At 39.4% G+C, this 16590-nt stretch overlaps 1 protein-coding gene across 9 annotated transcripts in view; it reads right to left on the reverse strand.

Annotated features, from left to right (window-relative positions):
• Window positions 1-16590, reverse strand: part of ANAPC10 (anaphase promoting complex subunit 10) — a 61529-nt gene that overhangs the window by 36385 nt on the left and 8554 nt on the right. For 5 of the 9 annotated variants that reach the window (XM_019534427.1, XM_019534429.1, XM_019534425.1 and 2 more), the window contains exons 2-4: window positions 11649-11769; window positions 8924-9014; window positions 7892-8012 (exon numbers count right to left, since the gene is read on the reverse strand). In XM_019534427.1, the coding sequence (XP_019389972.1) occupies window positions 7892-8012; window positions 8924-9014; window positions 11649-11763 (327 nt within the window). In that variant the 5' untranslated portion in view covers window positions 11764-11769. Of the gene's footprint in view, window positions 1-3141; window positions 3284-7890; window positions 8013-8923; window positions 9015-11648; window positions 11770-16590 lie in introns of all 9 variants that reach the window. The other 4 variants (XM_019534432.1, XM_019534433.1, XM_019534431.1 and 1 more) reach the window with 3 other exon arrangements.

Raw genomic sequence — 16590 nt, forward strand, 5'->3', positions numbered from 1 at the left:
TAGGGCCTGCTCTGCTGCCCCCTGATCATGCGAGTGGCCCTCCTCTGGACCCTCTCCATGCTGTCCAAATCCCTTTTGAAGTGGGGCGCTCAGAACTGGACGCAGTACTCCAGCTGCAGCCTGACCAGTGCCTCATAGAGGGGGAGTATCACCTCCTTCAACCTGCTTGAGATGCATCTGTGGATGCATGACAAGGCGCGGCTGGCTTTCCTGACTGCATCCCCACACTGCCGGTCCATGTTCATCTTGGAGTCAACGATGACTCCAAGATCCTTTTCTGCTTCTGCACTGACGAGAAGGGAGTTCCCCAGCCTGTAGGTATGGTGCCGGTTCTTTGTCCCCAGGTGCATCACCTTGCACTTGTCAGTGTTGAATACCATCCTATTCTCATCTGCCCACCCCTGTAACTTGTCTGGGTCCGATTGTAGCCTATTCCTTCCTTCTAACGTGCTCACATCCCCCACATCTTAGTGTCATCAGCAAATTTGAACAGGGAGCTTTTTACCCCCTCGTCCAAGTCACTGATGAAGATGTTGAACAGTATGGGCCCAAGGACTGAGCCCTGGGGGACCCCACTGCCCACACCCCTCCAGTTCAAAAATGACCTGTCCACCACCACTCTCTGGGTGCGGCCCTCCAGCCAGTTGGTGACCCATTTGACTGCGTAGGTGTTGACACCACAGTCCCCCAGTTTCTTAATGAGAACATGGTGAGAGACAGTGTCGAAGGCCTTCCAAAAGTCCAGAAAGACCATTTTGCCCACCCCAGGCTTAAGGAGAATGTCTGAGTCAATATAGCCTGTGCCAATGTTGATGACTTTTTGCCTTCTTTTCAGTGCTATATTACAGGGCATGGTACCTATTCATGGGTCATGGAGAGTAGTAGATAATAATGAATATTTTGGTTGTTCTTTGGAAGTGGTTACCCAGTTTAGAGCTGAAGCAATTTATTGGTTGCTTGAACAGACATATCAACCCTTGGGGAGGATTTGCATACCAAAACATCTATCCAAGACACAACTGAGCATTTTGAATCCACAAGGCATGGCCATTGGCACAAGGCATATCAATTAATTAAAATTTATTTTTGTCACTAAATGACACAACTAGAATGATAAAAACCAGAGACAGAATTTTTAAGTAAAAATGTACACCTGGTCACTCTTCAAAACAGAACCATACTTTAAGGCAGCAGCCAGCAAAGCCCTGCCCACAGTAGACTCCATTTCCCAGCAGCCCCTGTCCATATCACTGACGCTGGTTTCCAAGGAGACCCCAGGAGCAGCGTGGCTATGATAGCATGGGACCAGGGTTTTCATGGAGACTGGCCTGAGCAGCGCTGGCAGGGCATGCAGCTGGTCAGGGAACTGCTCTGGGGCCAGGGCCAGGATCTTATGGTGGTGACAATGTGAGTCGCACTCAGGGCAGAGCTGTGATCCGCTGCCTGCACACCCTGAGCAGGGGTGTGCAGGCGGTGGATCATGGCTCTGCCCCAGCTCTGGACCATGCTGGCACCATCACAAAAATCTCAGCTCCAAAGCAGCTCCCCTCCCAGCCCTGCACCCTGCCAGTGCAGCTTGGACCAGTCTCCATGGACATCCTGGCACTACACTCCATGGAAAAAAAAAATCAGCTGCAGTGACGTGGGCAGGGGCTGCTGGGAAATGGAGTCCAGCCACCAGCTAGATCCACCATTTTGCCCACTCTAGGCTTAAGGAGATCATTTACAAACAAATTTATGATTTAAAGGACTCTGAATGCAATTAACAGTTTTCAGTACTTATTTCTTCCCAGGAAAATGAGTTTAACATACAAAACTAGGCCCTAGCTAAGTCCACTTAGTTATTGCTTTATATAAACAACATGGTAGAATGTGTGGCTGTGTATTTCTCCGCCAAAATACATTTAATTATCTATTAAAAAAAAATGCAGAATGCAAATCCAGAGAAGAATTCTATTTACAAGGGTATAGCTAAGCCAAACAAGCAAACAGTCAAAAGTACAACCATTAAGAATGTAAAGAAGCTACTTAAAATATTTCAAAGTTTAGCTAATATTAGCATGCCTTATTAATGGATCTGAGGGGGTTAACCAAAAAACAAACAAACAGTAGCTACATTCTGAAGCAGTAAATTTAATGAAAAAAAATCATAGATTAGTTTGCAAGGCAAACTAAAGTAAATTTACTCTGTTTGAAAGATTAAGTTTCTATGAACTTTATCTTTAAAAAGACAACAACTCTCCTTTTCTTCCTCAGGTATGCCGATTAAGGTTTTCACTATACATATTCCCTACAATCGAAGGAAGGGCAGGGTGAAAAAACATGTCTATTTAAATATACAAGACTGGAGTCTAATTTCCTTTAATGCACAGAGTTCAAATATAAGGTACAGAAAAAGGAGGAGAGTTGGAACAGAGGTGCAGATTACATTTCCTTGCTAGAATTGGAGCAGGTGTACTTAAGGAGGAGGATCACCCAGAAGGAGAAGCAGCTGGTGTAACACTGCCTCTCTTTCCAGAGTGGTATCATTGTGCGAAGGTAGTTTGTATTTTATGACTGAACACCACAAAATGTTTCCTGGGTGATGCAGTGAATCAATATAACATTTCCCAAGAAAATCTGGCCCACCTCCTGCCAGTTGGTCTCCTACCTGGCAGTTTTAGGACCTCTGGCAGAAAAACACTTACAGGTATCATGCCTCATGGTGTATGTTCACCTTGGCTGGGCTTTCTATTACCAAGAGCCAATGGCAGAAACCATTAAATCAGGAAACTTACTATAATGCAACACCTTATCTCTAACTCAACATAGTAACATTCAGCTTTTTACAAACAGATTAACATTTGACAGTTTAAATATCCTCACACGGACTGATAACCATGACGATTCGAAAAGACCAGGAAACCCTGACATATACAGATTAATGACAGCATTTATATTTGCCTTTTTTCACATCACAAAAAAATGTAACTCCTCAAATCATTCACCGATACCTGGCTGTTGTCCCAAAAGCACCTCTGTGGGCTAGCCCAGAGGTACAGTTTGCACTACTCATGCAGGAGAACTATTGGGCTTGGTATGAAACAATTTCTTGCTCCCGATGTAGGATCACAGTGACGCAAAGGCTGTGAATACACTTACCCCCTGGAAGGGAGGGATTACCTCATGTCTCCCAAAAGTAGTTCCTCCAGCTGAGCAAGGAAGTACTGCTGCCAAACTCCAAAGGGAGTCCCCTTCTCTTCAGCCTGATGGATGGTAGCAGTGACACATTCCTCAGAGGGAATGCTGTGAAGGGGAAAACCATTTAATCCTCAGGCTCCAAAAAAGGGGTGTACCTGCATACTCAAGTATTCCCTCGAGTTGGGGAAATGCTCGTTTCATATTAATTATAAAAATATAGGCTAACTTAAGTGTCTCATTGTTTTGAAAGTTATGATTGTCGTCATTAGAAAGAAAGCATAAAGGCATCATAGGATTTTCATTACACCCCATGAACTGGGCAAGCATCCATGGAAAAATATAAATTGATTTAGTTGGATTTTCCACCCAATTAATCAGTCCTGAAACCAACGGAATCATTGTATAACGAATTGGCTTTGCTCTAAAGAAGTCGTAATAGTTTAAGAAGCAGATCATTAGAGCAGTGTAAAGAAGCTGAAGATAACAACAGCCACCATCACCAAACAGATTTATAACTTAATAATACTTTCAAATCTAAGACCACTTTTTGGAGGTAAAAAATTGCCTTACACTTCCCCTAACTTCAAATATCAAACAGATGATTATGAACTGGAGAGCTCAGTGCCAATGTTTCACATTTTACACAAAAGCCAAGGAATTAGCCACTAGTATTTTACAGCATCACCAAAGAATTGCACTTCATTAGTTAGCAGCCATAGGCTACATGTTCTTCCCAGTTATGCAATAAAAAAATTGTATGAACACCTGGCATGTATAGGGATTACAGGTCTCATGTGAGATATTACACAGTCACTATATTAAAAATATTAACATAATATAAAAAGCTATGACCAATAAATAAATAAATAAAAGTCCTTTTGTGTTTACCTTTTTCTCAAAAAGTTTTAAAACTACTTAAAAATTTTATATAAAAATACATATGGGAGAAATAAGTGGAAAACTGTCCAAACTAGCTTGAGAAACAGTAAGGGATAACAAAACACTTCATAGTCGATCACAATTCTGTCCAAGTCAGTAAAGTGAAGTCTAGATTTATCTAACAAGCTACATGAAAAGACACATACATACTAACCTCAAAAGGGGAAGTTTTTTTCCTATAAAGCAATAACCTCTTCTATTGTTCAGGATATATGAAGAATATTATATTAAACATAACATTATAAATGGATAATAGTTTAATTACTGGAATAGGGGACTCCAGGCATGAATCCAGAAGCCAATAATTAAGAACAAGAATGACATCTAGTGGACACTTTGAAAACAGAACATGAACCACCATCACAAAAGCCACATAGAAGAGTCAATTTTCATTGTAATACATTATATAGTTTTCAAGTTGCTATAGCATAAGGGCATAAGAATATCCAGAATGAGTGGGCACAAATGTGGCAGAGGAAGGAAGCTTATATATAGTATTCATTCTCTGAAACAGGAATAGGGGTTGTTGTTTTTTCCCCATGGGACTTCAGCCTCTAGATTAAAAATTAAGGGTAGAAATGACTATTTGTGTTTAATCAACTGTGGGAAATCAGTCTGATTTCAAGGAGACCAATATGAATTTGAGGACGCAGCAGATGCACATTTGTAACAAAGTACAGTTAAACTTCTTGCTGCTGCACAGATTTCACCACTTGTCTCCCTTCGTTCCTTGTTGATTCTGCAACACTTAAGCATTTTAGAATTATTGTTTTAGACCATTTACCATCTTCCACCTATGTTTTATAAACTCCATTTGTACTCCTATTTCTCCAGCACCTGCCACAATGTGGCCTAGCAGCTGCTGATGCTTAAAGATGAGGCATTTGAATGAGCAGGTTAAAGTGACTAAAAACTTTATCTCAACACCTGCTCCCAAGTAGTCCAACTGCTTTGCTTTCTTTCTGATGTGGAAAGCCAGATCATGTGAGATCATTAATTGTCTCAAGTTTGCTTTTACTATTTGCCAGCAAGGCTAGTTTATATTCAAAAACCAAGTCAACACTTAGAAACCATTCAGATCTGCTGTTGGCTGTTCCACTGAAGAACACTGTTATTGACTTCATGACAAAATGCCAATACAGAGTTAAAAAAGCCAATTTTCTATACTTACACTTGTATAATAATTAAAAAAAAAAAATCTTTACAAAACACAACAAACTAAGTATTGACCCTTTTTCTGGTGTTAAAGAGTTTTGTTTAGATTTGGATTTTTTGAGAAACTGGAGAAGAATTGTTCGACAAATAAGTATAACAAACCAAAAGAGTTTGATTTTTCATCCTACTTTTTCCTCACTTTCAATATTTCCACCCAATAATTGCTGTCTGTTTGCTGTATAATGATCATGATTTGTGTAAGAAAGATAAGTACTACTGTTTTCTGATTATTACTTGGCTGCTTTACAGCTATTTTTACACGCATATTTAAAATTTGAAATTAACAACTGAATTTAAGTGATCACATATGGTTTTGTAATACCTTAAAGATTTACTATTTTGATGGCTTCCTGCCTCTCTAAATCAAATCATGACAGTAGCTTTAATGTGTAAAAGACAATCTGTCCCACTGTTACAGTGATGCTACAACAGTGCAAAGGAGCCTTATGATAAACAAGAATCTGAGCCTACCACCCATTTTCACCTTGCCTAAACCTGACCAAAATACTGAAGTCAATGAATCATTATCTTCAGTGAGCTCTGGATCAGACCCAAGGTTAACAGTGCACCTCTAGCATCCTAAAAGGGAAAAATCACTTTCATATTTACAAAGGACTGTACCCTTTCATCAAGCACCCAAACATCTGCATTAACACTCATCTCCAGTTGGGTTTATTAACTGCACATTTGCTTCTTGAAGAAAGTAGCAAGGGTTGACATTACTAATTCTGCTAAATTTCAGTTCAAAATTGCAAATAATTTTAAAACCAAGTCTCCCGTCAAAAGTATACTTTGCATGAGATTTTCAGAAATTCTTAAGAGTTGGCTTAACACTGATCTCAGTGACATTAAAAGTAAAGTTTCCTTTGGACTTTAACAGGAAGTTATGCCAATGGTAAGCACTTATGAAAATGGCACCCTGTATCCCATTATGAAATCCATGCATTTAACATTGTAGTTTTGTTACAAGGAAAACATCAATAATCGGGCCCAATGAAGCCAAGAGCTAATATAAAGAAGCATTTACACATTCAACGACTACATGCAAGTTCCAAAACAAAAACAAACATGATTCCTTCTGTAGATTTTTAAGAATTATACCAGGAAAAACCTGAAGGCAGAAACATTGAAAGCAATTATACTGTAGAACCCAGTTGTTTTTTTTCAAATCAGGACTGTTTGCAACCTGCAACCCAGTGGGGGTTACTGAATTACGGACAAATGGCTCAGTTGATTGCTACAGATACTTGAAAGGGCACTGCTTCCCTACTCAACTGAAGCTCATCAGCAGGAGCCAGACAGCTGACTGGAGAAGTAGCACAGCCTTCTAAATAAAAGCCACAGCAAACCTCTCATAAACTCCCATCTTCACAGCAGGCTGAGGAACCTAACCCTACTGTATCTTACATGAGTCAAAACAAGATTGAAGGGGAAAAAAGCAAATGAAAGACAAAGCAAATTCTATAGCACAGTACAGGAAACAACTGATACACCCTCTGTATCATTTCTCCCACTATTCCTTCATGAACTTCTTTTCTAATTTCTCTTTCACTGGTTATAAGAGAAATTCCATACTTATACTATATACCAGTGTTTCTCAACCAGTGGGTCACAGCCCAGAAGTGGGTCACAAGAATATATAAACAGGTCATGAACAAACTTTAAAAATGGATTCTCCTTTAAAAGAGAAAAATGTGGGAAACTGTGGCTTCTCCATTTCAGGCTGTCAAAGTTCCAGCCTCCAAGAGGCTGCCTGGGGCCCCCCCTGCCCTATATACTGGGGGGCTGGGGCTGCTCATTGATGTTTACAAATGGGTCCCAGTACAAAAACTAATTTTAAAAAATGTTCAGGAACTACTAATATATACCACACACCTCCCAACCCCCCAAAAATCAATATCTGCTGTTCTTTTATTGGCCAATGTTAAATTATGCATTTATCTACATCATGTCTTACTAGGACATCTATGCAGTCTAATGCAGAACTAATGCCTTTCAATTCTTTAAATCCTTTTAAAAATAATCTCACTTGCCCTATTGTATATGCTTTCAGTTAAATGATAAAAAAGTAAGAGCATTTCCCTGAAATCATATAACAAAGTTCATATCTCACTTATCCACTCCTGCCAAGCCCAACCAAGCCTATAGCATGTCAAGACTTTTTAATACTCATGGGTGCTAGGGCTTCCCAACTTAGTCTTATTGCATCTTAAATCGTAACATTTAGGCTATAACTTCCAAGCGTTGAGCAACCTTGGTCTCAGAAATATTATGATGTATATTATATTACCTCACTTAAGGGTAATTGCCCCAATATGGAGAAGATAAATTTCAGAACAAATGTGCAACTCCCTTTGCCTCAGTCAGTAAAGCAGGAGTGTGTTATTGTGCAAGTATATCATTTCAAAAATAAGTAAAATCATGATGACGATGTGCAACTTTGTATTTCACATTTGAAAACATTCCCAATTTTGCTGTTCTAGCAGATGTTGTACACATGGGTACAGTGGGCTTTAATTTAAAAAGCAAAGATGAAGTATAATCATCACCAACTTACCCGGATCTCCTGAAGGTTATGAAAATTATTTCCTACTCTGACAGAGATCTTGCTTGGAGTGTAGCTTTCATCAGATTTGTAGTCTGCATAAATACATAATGTCTTCACTGTTGTTTTTCTTCTGTAAGAAAGTAGAAAAAACTAAGCAAGCATCCTACAGAAAAAATATCAAAGGTATGGTTAATTTCAATTTTGAAACAAGTGAGATTTAAATGCTGTAAAACTTAAAACAAATGCAACTATATTAATTTAAAGAATCCCTGAAGAAATTAAGTATTTAAGCACACATTTTATAAAATATACACATACACACACACAAACACACAAGTACGCAAAATGGATAATATGAAAGAACCATGGTATCTATCTACAGAAACGTAAGTAAACAATTATCATGGCAAGAAACTAAAATAAGGCACTGTGACATCAAACCAACCAGTGCAAAACATACCTTTCACTGCACATTAAAGCTTGCTAAGTCTGGGCTATCATGGCTTCCTAAGGAGACCACTGAGGAACCAAAGTAGGGGACTTAGCTGTCCAAGTTCTGAACTCCTTTTTAAAAAGAAGTTCAACCATAGCAATAGACTACAAAAACCTTACAGACAGCCTTATCTCCCGCAACAGAATAAACTGGGAAAAAGCTGGCTAGATAATGAGGTTTTATATCATATTGGGCTTTCCAGATCATCACTAACACCCTGGATTGCACCCAAAAGCAGATACGAAAACTATTGCAGGAATATCACCATATCTTAGTGAATGTGATATTGTAAATGTTTATTACTTAACTAACTTAAGTAGACATAACTCATTATGACATTATCATTGCTTAATTTGGTATTTGGTACAAGAAAATATCTACAATAGTGGTTTTTTCAAAGGAAGCAATTTAACTGGCCTCTGGCAAGGTTACTAATGAAGGTACAATCCTGCATCCATATTTCTGATTAATTTAATCAAGTGTAGGGATCACAGGACCACAACCAATTAGCCTAATCACATGCAACAAGGCACACAAATAGTAAATACCTAAATTGGATGTTCACCAAATGAGGCTGTGACCCATCAGACTGCCAGTATGTTTCTAGATTATCATCTCGTAATTGGTCGACTCCAAATCCTAAGGAGAAGAAAAAAGTTTACAATCTCCCGTGTTGTGTTTTCATGTTGCAGGCATAACAAATGAAACTTTTTCAGCAAGATGACTATACCATGATGCTAGAAATGTAATTTCAAGCACCAGAAAAGCTACTTACAAACTACAGAAGTTTTCAAATTTATTTGCTGCATAAACTGGGTGAAGAAGTGTTGACCACAATGAGCCCATGTCATGATACTCACTCAATTCCTGCTGAAGTCAATAGGATTTAAAGGCAGTCAGCTTACCTCGGAATGGAACCCTAAATCTGTATATTACTATTTTTGTACAGTTCTAAAAACTTATACATAACAAAATAAAAGAGATCCATATGGCAGAGAGTATAACCTAATTTGTACAGGTCTGTTTTCAAGACAGAACTCTGTTAAATAGATGAGAGTTCTTAAAAACAAAGTAACCCTTTGTCAAATTGTCACTTCCATTCACATTTCTAAAGAGGTCATAATTCTGATAAACTGAGCAAGTTTTGGTATACAGCCTAATTTAAAAAACATGGCCTATATTTGAGGAGTTTTTAGAACCCTCCTTATTAAGTTCCTGAAATGGTGCTCTGCAAGCATTTTCACAAACAGCCTTCAATATTCTCTAGTAGTTTAAATTGAAAAAAAAATAAATAAATCCCATTTTTATAATTATAATTGATCTTTAAAAAAATTTTAAGAAAACCTATTTAATACTTTTTAGGTTCAGTTTACTGTAACTGTGACACTTATTTAATAAAAGCTACAATATTAACAATGCAACTTTACTCAATGCCTGATACCCTTGGTTAAGCAGAAAATGTGCATCCAGGCCATACCCAAAGTATTTAGCATAAAACATAGAACTATGTATTTTCACAAACCTCAAGGAGTTATTCCTTCTCCCTATTCCCTTAAGTAAATATGGAGTCCACTCAAGGAACAGACAGTATAGTCTCAGAAACTACATTTGGATTAAGACAGGAAAGCGATAGAGAAGTACAAACTACAACCATTTTAATCTCCACTTCCACATATATTATCCTCCTTTCCCTGCTCCCAGCGATTCTGTTGTTTTGTGGAGAGTTTATTTCTGAAACACTGGGTCAAGGTTACTTTAAATGTTGTCTACCCTGTGTATGGTCTTGCAACTCCTTACTCTCAGGAGTAATCTCAATCAAGTCAGAGAGACCACCCAGGTAAGCGAACAAGGACTATGTGTATAAGGATTAAGGCCTACACAAATCCAGAGCAGATGGTTTTACAGTGGCTCCGTTATACTAAATACAAAGGAATTATTTGCCATGTTCCACATGTGATTTTTCAGGCTTTTCATCTATTTTGGAACTAAACAACTAAAGTAATCATGATGTAAAGGACAGCCCCTTTATAATAAAATTCCAACCAAACATAACTCCAGTATTCACTTTTCAAAAGTATGTTTTAAGAATCTTTACTCTTTTTTTGGAAAACCTACCTACTGACTACAATGGGAAGAACCCTCAAGCTTACGGTTCTCTGAAAACACTCTAAATTTAAATGCACTAAAACCAGCTCTTAAATGAAGGAACTCTTCTAAATTATCTAATTTTCATGTTATACTATTTCCATCTTCATGGTGCTAGCTGCTTTTCCCCACTTTCATTATCACTTTCCCTACCAGCATCATTTCCTTTTCCACTATCCCATGGTGGCTGCAGTTCACACATGGTTAGTGATTCCATCCACAATTACAGAATGCATGAAATGACAAGCACATGTCATTGTGTGAATTCTCAAAGTAGTATAAGATATGTGGACAAGTGTTGAACCTAACACATAATTGGGTTTTCCAATTAATCCTCCTATTGACATGTTCAACACAACATCTCTACCATTTATGATAATTATTTCATTTTGGCCTCGTACCTGTACAAATTAGCTGTAAAATTTGTTCTTAGTGGCCTACCTGTAATAGCAGAAACCCTAGTGCAGACACATCTGGACTGGAAAAAAAATTTTTGCTTGACATTTAGGTATAAAGTCTACCAACATTCTCTACTAGAAGAATGGCAAGATATTTCTAGTACACGTAAAAGTCAAAGTTATTTCTAACAGGCTGCATAGCTCATTCACGTTCATATTCCTTTTACAAATTATTCTTCACTGAAAAAAAAAGCAGAGGAAATAACTATCAATATCATCTACACAAGAAGTCTGCAGTATTAGGTTCGCACCTGACCTAGGTTTCAACTAGGTAATTTGTTTACTAGTAGCAGTCTAGTCAAAGCAGCTTGGAAGTCAATGGCCTGGTCTGAACCTAGCTTGGGAAATTCCACAAAACACTGAAGTCTATTTTGCAACTGAAAGGAAGACATACCTGAAGTGGCTGTTTGAGGATTTCACAAGCTTCTAAATTAACACTATCTTGCCTTGTGAACAAGATCATCATCATATAAATCTCTTCATCAAAGTAACAGAACACCACGTTTATTTGCTTAGGGGATGAGGTGCATACACACGCATGTATGTGCATCCCCATATATGCATACCTGCGCACACAAATTAGTGTATTTTTTTTTTTATATATAAAATCTCATGAATGTTATGTTTACTGGTTTGTGGTTTGCCTTTTTTTTTTTTTTTTAAAGTTTACCTGGTTTACAGGATGAAAGTGACCAAACGGCTTGTGAGCCTATTTCCCGAACTGTTCCAGTCCTTTCCAACTGCTTGGGATCAGCACCAGGCGGTGTCTTGTTAGGCGTGGTCATTTCTCACTAATAAAAAGAAGAGAACAAGTACGACTAAGGTAATTGCTTTAGTTTTCCCCAACAAGATGAAGACGGAAGATTTCAAGCAGCTGATAGAAGCTTTGAAATGTTAGTTCATAGGCATGAATGGAAGAACAGAATATACACACACGCGTATACAATCTCCTTTACATATCTTGAGTGCGTGTTCATATATTACATACATGTGCACGATATGTAAAGGAAATTTTATATATACACACACACACATTTCCTTTACATATTGCATATATAAAAAAAAAAAATAAAAGCCTAAGTCTGTCTGTCTGTTTGCAATTTTTTATTCACACTCTGATTGGCTGACACAAACAGCCAATAAAAGTGCTCCAAGTGAGAGGAGAGCTGCCATGATTCTAAAGCAGTGCTGAAGACTGGACAGAGGGTAGGGGAGCTGCTGGCCTCAGCTCCACCACCCCGCTCCCTGCAAGAGGCAGAACACGGCAGCATGGATCGTTAGGTGGCAGCACTCCATCCCAGCCCCCTCCTCTTGTCATTTTTGATGGGCAACTGGCCTGTACGCATGTAATATAAAATTTCTTTTACATATCTTCATTGTACATCTAAAAACCTCACATGTACTAGATGCCTTAAATAATTGTAATTTTTCATAAAAATGATGCATATTTCACTTAATTTGCCTGGTATCTTAGTCTTTATGGCTCATGTTTTCAAGTTTTTCTCTACAGTCAAGTGGGATAAATATTTGTTTTTTTATAAATGAAAGCCAAGGCACAATTCCATAACTCTACGAACCAGAGCTTTAAGAAAACACCAAAATACAAGCAGAGTTTTGATTAAAATTGCAATCGTTGGTAACACTTTAATCTTCCAGAGCAGATACAATATTGTGACAGGAAGATTTTTTTTAACCGTAAAAACCAAAGAACCTATAGAAGCAGCCAATAGGTACTAAGAATCATGGTAGTTTGAGAGTATTATACAGGTTTGCTTGAGTTTCATACCCATAATTGCCCCTTTCCTTAGTAGAATATTCTGAACTAGAGGTGCACCGATACACTAGTCCAATATTAGATCGGCACCAATATAAAGAAAATTGACTGATTCGGATTATAATTTGGCTAATAAACGTCCCATGCACGTACGCAGCCACAGTGCAGCATGTTGGTGGCAAGGAGCACAGCGCAGCAGCTTGGAGAACTGAGTCCAGCTGGTAAGTTAGTTGTGGTGGAAGGGGAGTGGGGAGGGAAGGGGTGTGGGGTGGATAGACTGAGGCCTCCACAATGAGGGAGGGAGTGAGGCTGGGGCTTGAGCTTGGGTGGGACATGGCACAGAACAGAGCCATGGCTCCTCCAGGAGGTATAGGGGTGAAGGGTTGGCTCCTGCCACTGTGCACACCCCAGGGGGGCATGGGTGACATGTGGTCCAAGATCTGTGCAGGGTAGGGAGGGGTGGGGTGCTGCTGCAAACCGGGGCCAGGGCTGCACTGGGTTCTTCCTGGCAGGGGCTGCACCAGGCTGTGCTTGGGGTAAACAGTGGCAGTGCTGGAGGGGGGGGGGGCACAGCAAATGTTGGGATGGCTGCAGCCTCTTGTAGCCATCTCCTAGCGCGACTGCCGCACACCCTGAGCACAGCCCCCACACCAGGAATAGCCTGGCCCAGCCCCTGCCCCAGCCCGCAGCAGCTGCCTGCCTGACACCACACAGATCTGGGGGCACACCTCCTCAATGGCCTCCTGGGGTGCTCCCCCACACCCTCCAGACACGCCATGGCTCCATCCCACACTCTGCCCTGCTCTAGCTGGGCAGAGCCTGCCCCAGCCCCACTCCCTCCCACACTGTGAGGGCCTCATTCTTCCCCCCTCCCCTTCCACCCACAAAAGACTTACCAGCTGGATGCTGCTCTTCAAGCTGCCAGGTAACGTATTGGAAAACTGGATTGGAATTGGCCACTATGCCTCCTTAAAAATAGGCTATCAGTATCAGCCCCCAAAATCTCTATTAGTGCACCCCTATTCTGAACAGGTTAGTTCCAACACCTGCGCAAGAAGTGGCTATATTTCACTGGTTCTACAAGCATACAGAATATACTTTTTAGGGCTGCATATAGCAAAGAAAAGTACGTTATTATAATGATATGAATTAACCTAGTTATGATCAGATGATTATATTCTTTATAAATACTAAACGATGTATTTTTTTTTAGTGTGCTATTAACTAGTTCTGGATACAGTAAAATAAAGAACAGAGAGGTATACTCTGTCAATTTCCTTTGGGGGATTTTTGTTTTTTTTTTAAAATCATAAAAGGAACACAGTGCATTTACTATGCAAGAAACAAAAAATTACTTTCCTCTTTATTTTATAAATTAAGCTGTATATCACTTCTGACAATCACTGGAGAGTCAGAATGGGCTGCTGATAACATTAACAGTTCAATCATTTTGCACTCTTTCCACAGAGATCCCCAAAGCAGATTAAATACTTTCAAATGTATCAAGTCAAGACCTTTGTGAATTAGGCAAATAATATATGGGAAACCTGTTTCTTCAAACATACCTGCAGCTTTCTTATGGTGAGGAAAAATAGATTGTGTTCTGTAAAATTTGTTTAAAAAATCATGAACTTGAGTTTTTTAAGGCAACCCACTATCAACAGCAACATGCTATTTACTGTTTCTAAGTACATGCTTAAATAAGACAAATGTACAAGAAGTCCTGCCTTCTTCCACAGAGTATCAGCAAATCCTACACAATATATTCTCTTAGACCACACTGTGTTAAAGCATGAAAAGGATATTAAGAAAACAAAAGGTGCTTTAGAATCTAAATAAAGAAAATTAAAAAAGATTAACTGAGGCTGCTAAATGAACGTTGACAAGAAAGTAAAGAACCTAGATATGGCCCAAAATCTAAATTAATACTTTTCATTACTTTTTAATGAAAATGATACTGAACATAGGGACAACTGTAGGAGGGAGAGAATGGGAAGTACTGTGTACAAATGGAAATTACAGCTGAGGGAGGACTTAAAAATTATTAATGTACTCAAACCACGGGGGCATGGGACAGTGGAGAGGAAGGATGAGATTAGATAATCTCTATCCTAAAATACTGAAATGACACATTAAATTAAAAGGACTTTGATTAAAACTATCAAGTCAGGTTTTGTACTAGATTACTAAAAGTAACTAATGTAGTACATATTTCAAGAGGCAGGGGAAGCAAATACCAATCTCAATAGAATGCAATGCAGCATCTAGTTACTAGAGGTAGCTGGCACCAGACTAACCTCTTAACTCTCTAATAACTGATTTTCTAGAAAATGGAAACATATATCTCATCTATCTGGACTTCATTTGATATGAAGCCATTTGCTATAATACCTCACGGTAATTTATCAGTCGAGCTGGAACAGATGACAGTCTAATATGGGAATTAGGTGAGTTAGGAAAGGGCCAAAAGGAGAACAACATATTGGACAGTTTTACACATGTAAGCACTGCAGTGCCGGGCACTTTGAAAAGAGCCTGGTGCTGCGACACCTGCAGTTATTTAAACGGAGAAGTACACGTCACCACTGAGAAAATGGTGGGGGCGTACTTCTGAACTAAGACACAACCGAGGTGCTTTAGTTCAAAAGCGCACTGCTGCCATTTTCTGCGTGCTGACACACATTTTGCCACCTTTACAACTGCACGCAGAGCAGCGCAGTTCGCCTCAGCTCACATGGAGAGCGAACTCAATTAATCGAGTCTGCTCCAAAGTGGCAGATCTCCACTGCATCATGGGACAGAAAAGTAGGTGTATAAATGCCCATTGTGCTGAAAGGAGAACTACCAAGGTGGAAAGAGGATACTCATGGGGTTTCTCCAGGATCCGTTCTGAAACTAATTTTACTCAATATTTTTATTAACAATATTGGCACAAAAATATAGACAAAGAAATGAACAATACTAGGGACTGGATGAAATAATAATATAATTGAAAGATCATACTTAAGAATTCATAAGAAATTCCATTAGAAGCTTCAAATACATCAGCTGGGGACAACTGAAGAGGAGAAAGACCAGCGTATACTAATTGATCACACAGTGGCTAGAAGCCATCACTGGGTTGTGCTATGAAAAGTGATAAATGCAATTTTAGGATGCATTGGGAGAGGTCTTTTCAACAGAGAGAGGGAAGTAAAAATGCCATAGTACAATGCACTTGTTTGTGCACTGTGTTTCAGATAAAGTCAATCCTGGTCACCTATGTTACAAGAAATACAAAATGGAACACATGCAGAGTCTAAATTACAGGGTCTCAATGACTACACTGGCACAGAAACAACTGGCATAAGCTGAACATAACTAAATTTATACTGGGAGTTAAAAAAAAAAAATTGTTACAGGAGCAAGGCTGGGGATCTTTATTTTGGTGGGAGCAATGTGACAAACAAAACAACCCCTCCCATTGTATTTACCTGAATCCAAGATGACTTCAAATTAAAGACAACCCTGCAATAATTAGCTTCTATATGTGGAAAATTATAAATGTTACAATTTTCCATAAACAGAATCAAATTATTAGAGGGCCACCTTAAATTAGGTCTCCCACATGGCTGCAGTGGGGAATACAACAGCGGGGGGGGTAAACAGCCTGACCTCCACCTCTTACTCCCCTGCCCTCCTTGCCACTTACCCCTTCCCCTGTCCTGTGCCTGCCCCCCAGCCCCACCACCAGCACTTACCCTATGTAGCATGGTCGCCCAGCCCAAGCTAGTCAATGGCAGCAACTCTGCCTCAGCTCCAGCCCCTGGCCCCAGTTAGGGCCAGAGCTACAGCAGCT

The sequence above is a fragment of the Crocodylus porosus genome, unplaced genomic scaffold (genome assembly GCF_001723895.1).
Source record: "Crocodylus porosus isolate Cpor-Errol unplaced genomic scaffold, CroPor_comp1, whole genome shotgun sequence".
NCBI classification, from domain to species: domain Eukaryota; kingdom Metazoa; phylum Chordata; order Crocodylia; family Crocodylidae; genus Crocodylus; species Crocodylus porosus.